The 5,977-nt window shown below is 50.5% G+C and overlaps 1 protein-coding gene across 1 annotated transcript; it reads right to left on the bottom strand.

Annotated features, from left to right (window-relative positions):
• Positions 1 to 1,337: 1,337 nt before the first annotated feature.
• On the bottom strand, positions 1,338 to 5,656 carry LOC125514670 (flavin-containing monooxygenase FMO GS-OX-like 8). Its single transcript, XM_048680010.1, has 4 exons — positions 4,634 to 5,656; positions 4,307 to 4,528; positions 4,043 to 4,228; positions 1,338 to 1,767 (listed from the first exon to the last, which is right to left on the bottom strand). Exons 1-4 carry the CDS (start codon positions 5,354 to 5,356, stop codon positions 1,540 to 1,542), a joined length of 1,359 nt encoding a protein of 452 aa, XP_048535967.1. The 5' UTR covers positions 5,357 to 5,656; the 3' UTR covers positions 1,338 to 1,539.
• Positions 5,657 to 5,977: the final 321 nt, after the last annotated feature.

Below are 5,977 nucleotides of genomic sequence, written 5' to 3'. Positions count from 1 at the left end.
AATACTGAGCGCAAGAAGTTCACCGGGGGGGCCACACCCTGCCCACGAGGGAGGGGGCGCCCCCCACCCCTGGGCGCCCCCTACCTCGTGGGCCCCCTGGTGGCCCTCCGATGACCATCTTCTGTTATATGAAGTCTTTCAATGAGGAAAAAATTATAATCCATCTTTCCGGATGAGACTCCGCCGCCACGAGGCGGAACCTTGGCGGAACCAATCTAGGGCTCTGGCGGAGCTGTTCTGCCGGGGAAACTTCCATCTGGGAGGGGGAAATCATCGACATCGTCATCACCAACGCTCCTCTTATCGGGAGAGGGCAATCTCCATCAACATCTTCACCAGCACCATCTCCTCTCAAAACCCTAGTTCATCTCTTGTATCCAATTCTTGTCTCCAAGTCTTGGATTGGTACATGTGGGTTGCTAGTAGTGTTAATTACTCCTTGTAGTTGATGCTAGTTGGTTTATTTGGTGGAAGATCATATGTTCAGATCCTATATGCATATTAATACCCCTCTTATTATGAACATGAATATGCTTTGTGAGTAGTTACGTTTGTTTCTGAGGACATGGGAGAAGTCTTGCTATTAGTAGTCATGTGAATTTGGTATTCGTTCGATATTTTGATGAGATGTATGTTGTCTCTTCTCTAGTGGTGTTATGTGAACGTCGACTACATGACACTTCACCATTATTTGGTCCTAGAGGAAGGCATTGGGAAGTAATAAGTAGATGATGGGTTGCTAGAGTGATAGAAAGCTTAAACCCTAGTTTATGCGTTACTTCATAAGGGGCTGATTTGGATCCATATGTTCCATGCTATGGTTAGGTTTACCTTAATACTTTTGTTGTAGTTGCGGATGCTTGCAATAAAGGTTAATCATAAGTGGGATGCTTGTCCAAGTAAGGGCAGTACCCAAGCACCGGTCCACCCACATATCAGATTATCAAAGTACCGAACGCGAATCATATGAACGTGATGAAAACTAGCTTGACGATATTCCCATGTGTCCTCGAGAGCGCTTTTCTCTATATAAGAGGTTGTCCAGGCTTGTCCTTTGCTACAAAAAGGATTGGGCCACCTTGCTGAACTTTATTCACTTTTGTTACTTGTTGCTCATTACCAATTATCTTATCACAAAATTATCTATTACCTATAATTTCAGTGCTTGCAGAGAATACCTTGCTGAAAACCGTTTATCATTTCATTCTGCTCCTCGTTGGGTTCGACACTCTTACTTATCTAAAGGACTACGATAGATCCCCTATACTTTTGGGTCATCACTGACTCAAGTGTTCAGCAGTTTGAGAAATATTTTGTTCTGAAAATGGTGGGAAAAACCTCTATTGTCCCCTGCACCATGTATGTGTGCAACTTAATTCACTACAGATCATAAATCACATAAATGCATTTATATCTGTGACATTTCCGAATCATACAACTTATATAAGTACGAAAACCAATAAAACATATCGATGATTACTGTGGAAGCCTGGAAGGCCTGCCATGTCATGAAGGGTGTGCACAGACCACTATGCTTGTTCATGAAAGACCAAGCGACATCTTTTTAGCAGCAGGAGCAGCTTGAGGCTGTTGTGCAGACAAGTGCCACTCCTCCACACCCTTGCAGATGGAGTCGGTGTCTTGGTAGTCCTCGCGAAAGGTCTCGAGATTGTTGTTCATGTTGGCAAACAACGAAACGACCAGCTCGTGATGCCATCTCTCCACGCGTGGGAAGTCACAATACTTGCTCCCGAAATCATCCATGTACTGCAGATCAAAGGAACAAAAAAAATACTCTGAAGGTAAATACCTTGATCAGCTAGCTTGGTATGAAATAGTTGCTAGAGCAAGTCTAACGGATTCACTAAATTATCTCCTTTTAAAAAAGTTTAATATAAGGCTAGGAGTAAAAAAAATCTATGATGGCAGAGTCTCTAAACCGTCTCCATTTATTCTAAAGACACTTCAAACTTGTCGTCTGGCATTTATATTTGGGGGAGGGGTGGTGGTATAAATATCACTTTAACTACAGTTTGTGTGTGTTGGGGGTATGTGGTAGGGAGGGAGGGGGGGGGTATAAATGTCCACAATAGCTACATGCGGCCGTCTGATTTTTTATTTTGGGTTGGTCGATTTCGCTAGAAGGGAGAAACTGCCGAAGGGGAGGAAGAAGCACGTTGGAGGAGTGGAAGAAGCTCGCTGGCAGTCTACCCCATCATCTATCTTAGGGTGGGGGTGGGGGAGGCAGCACAACGGTGGTCGGGGGTGGCAGCACGGCGGTGGTGCAAGTTCGCCGGAGAAAAACCGGTCATCGCTTAGGGCTAGAGGGATGGCTGGGGAGGCGGCAAGACTAGTGGGGGGGTTCAGGGGTGGGAGGTGTGGCGAGGCGGTCGTGGGACGCTGATGGCCTCGGAGGGGGGGGGGGGCATCAGGCGGCCCGACCGGTGGTACATGAGGTGGTCAGAGGAGGAAGATGAGTCGGAGATTGAAGAAGACGATCTCGCTGTTGATTTTCCATCCAACGGTCCAAAATGTTCGACCGACCCAAACCCAGTTTTCAGTCGATTGACTATTAGCCACGCCCCTTTGTAACTACGGTCTGTGTGTGTGTTGCGGGTATGGAGGGAGGGTTTGTCACAACACCACTAAACTAGCGCCAACTACCTCCATTCGGCATTGTGGACCAGTTTTCGCTACCACCCACCCTCGTCTCCACCTAGCGATAGGTCGGCGGCCAATATGAATGCCGCCATGGCCAGCGATGATGAGGTCATCTCTCCCTTACCCCACCAAGTTGTTGAGTGTGTCGTCGCCTATCGTGCACCTTCTGTGGCCGCTTTCTTCCCCACTCACGATGTCCAAGGGCTTCACATCGCACTCCCTCTAGTAGCAACGACCGGTGCCTCGACATGAGCTTATGGGTGGTGTGGAAAGTGGTAGACAGTAGAGATACTGTTGCGGTGTGGTTGGGGGAAGAATGTAGGTTAAACCAAAAAGAAGGCAAAATAAGTATGTATCACATCGACAAGTAGGCTCCACATGGCGGTAAAAATATAAATGTTGTAGTTTTAGTGAATCTGACTTTGCACGCTTGCTTTAAAGTTAAACAATTTTGGACCCAACTAGTGGTTAGTCGACCGAGATTTTACAAATTTGTTAATACACATCTGGAAAGAAGTTCACTATGTTATGAAAAATTGTTCATCTAGACTAGTGCAAAAGAATTTCTAGTTTCTGCTTCCAAACTTAGAAAAACGAAAATGATAAATCCCGAACGTTCGAGATTTGACCATGGCAAATCTTACTTTTTTGATGGCAATTTTAGTGACGCGTGGATAACAAGTTTAGTTGACACACATGGTAATTTCCTGGCAAAAGAAACACTGAGCACGGATTTCTCATGCTTGCTAACTAAACTTGTCATCCTCATGTCACTAAAATTGCCATAAAAACTTTCGATTTGCCATGGTAAAAGATGAACGTCTGAGCGGTATCGGGATCCAAAAAAATAACTTACATGGACCTCAACGTCAGATGGATTGGGACTGGACTCTGTATTGACTAAGAGTCGGCTGAGAATAGCAAATCTAAAATTTCATTTTTGGTTTTGCTAATTCTAATGTACCGGAACTCGCCGGAGAAGAGAAGCTATCTTAGGGGAAGCCATGACCCCAACATCTATATTAGGGGGTGGTGGGGTGCAGGGGATCGCCCGAGTTATTTTAGGTGAGACGGGTTAAAGGGATGACCAGGATGACGGCCAGCACGGCGACGGGGAGAGGTAGAGGGAAGGGCGGGACGGCGAGGTGGCGCTAGACACCGGCCATGGGGGCGGAGGCAGCGGCTGGGCCTGGGCTGGCTGACGGCTACACGGGAGAAAGAAGAAACCAGAGGTTGAATATGAGCAGTGTAAGTCTGTTCACAGTCGTTGGATGAAGATCAGACGGTCTAGAATATAAGTGACTGACAGATGCTCTTTTTTCAGGTAGGATGCATAGTCGATCCCTCTTTTTAGGGAGTCTGCTAAATTTGTTGTTCGTACCGTGGGCATGGTCTCAGACAAGCAGACGTCGTGGGTGTACTTCTTGGGCACGCCCGCGATCTCCCTGGCACGGTAATACTCCTCCACGGACCGCATCATCTCCTGCTCCGGCGGCAGCGTCCTCCTCCCTGACAGCACCTGCGCCCCCCATTTCGCCTGAGCCTCGAAGAACCGGGGCGCAAACACCTGCGTACCAGACGCATTGATTAATTTGTTTTGGTACGTATAATCAAGATCTGCTGTAATGCTTATGATTTCACGAACCTTTATGGGTATGCCGACGAAGGAGAGCGACGGCGCCAGCGACGGCGGGAACACGTGCTCGAACAGCGGGCCGACGCGGTTGTCGTCGACGGTGACCGCCCCCGCCGTGTGCAGGAACGGGAAAGAGTAATTGTACCCCGTGCAGTAGATGATGGTGTCGGCGAGGACGCCGGAGCCGCCGCCGCCGAACACCACCAGCCCGTCCTCGCACAGGCGCTCCACCTAGTAGCTTTCCATGTACGGGTCACTCGTTTCGTTTTGCATGTGGAGACCGACCGACGTGAGACGTGACTGACTGGAGCACGGAATAGACGTAGTAGTACGTACGTGCAGTTGCAGGTGCAGGTTGGCGCTATGCTTGGCGAGCACTTTGGCGAGCCCGGGGGTGACCTCCTCCATGGACTTGGCCACGAGGTGCACCTCCTTGGCGACCCCGCGGACCTCCATGGCGATGTCCTTGCCGCTCGCCCCGCACCCGACCACCACCACCACGTCGCCCCGGAACGGCTCCGGCACCCTGTACGAGTGGCTGTGCATCTGCCTCCCCCTCCACGCCTCCATGCCCTGGATGCTTGGCAGCCTCGGCTGCGAGTAGTGGCCGTTCGCCACGACGACGGCGTCGAAGACCTCCTCCTCCTCCGTGCCCTCGTGTACGGACCTCACCGTCCACTTCCGCGTCGGAGCCACCGCCATGGCGACGCGCAGGACACGCGTGTTGAGCCGGACCGCCTCCATGAGCCCGAACGCGTCGCAGAAGTCCCTGAGGTAGAGCTGCACCTCGCGGTGGCCCGGGAAGCGGCGGCCGTCGCGGCCGTCCTTGGGCGCGAAGTGGAAGTCGGTGAACCCCATGTTCTCCCTGGCGCTGATGGCGCGGAGGGACGCGTACAGGCTGCCGTGCACCTTCACCGTCTCCGCGGCGCCGAGCGGGTCGTCGGCGCCATCGCTCCTCGGGTCGTACAGCCACTGCCCGCCCACGTCGGCGTTCTGCTCCAGCACCGTCACGTCGTGGCCCTCCCGGCGCAGCTCGCGGGCTGACGCCAGCCCGGCCATCCCGGCTCCGATCACGCATACCTACTTGCGTTCCAATGGCATGCTCTCGTCGCAGACCATGTCGATTCTCGGGAAGTCGCGCGGTGGATTGCTCGAGCTTGGCTCCGATCGCGCATGCTGCCTTCTTCCGTTGCATTGGCTCTTTTATGTGCATTATCTGTCAGATCAGACACTCCGCCCACTGTGATAAACAGTGGTAGAAAGTTTAGGTGGTTGCATGAGTCGATGGGATGTCTCCCATTTTTCTGTTAGGTGGTGGTGTACCGTAGTGTATCACCAGCAGACCATGAAAGGTGGCGTACTGTGCTCGTCGTTACAGTACAATCCAAAGTGCAATAATTGAGATCTTTCAAACAGATTATTTTTTAGATCTTTCAGAAAAGTGCAATGATTGACGTGCGGTGCTCGTGTGTAGCCAAATTGCACCGTGCACGTACCTACTGGAACTACTGTTGAAAATATTAACACTTTTTCCACTAAACTAATCCATGAGTAAACAATAAGCATGGCAAATACGGTATGCATTTCATACCGATACCTAAGCATGTGAGAGCGTACAGTACATAGAACCGAAACATCTACGAACATCATATATACGGCCATCACATGAACGAGCAAATA

Source organism: Triticum urartu, chromosome 6 (assembly GCF_003073215.2).
Source record: "Triticum urartu cultivar G1812 chromosome 6, Tu2.1, whole genome shotgun sequence".
NCBI classification, from domain to species: Eukaryota; Viridiplantae; Streptophyta; class Magnoliopsida; order Poales; family Poaceae; genus Triticum; species Triticum urartu.
This window is presented reverse-complemented; position numbering and strand designations above follow the sequence as displayed.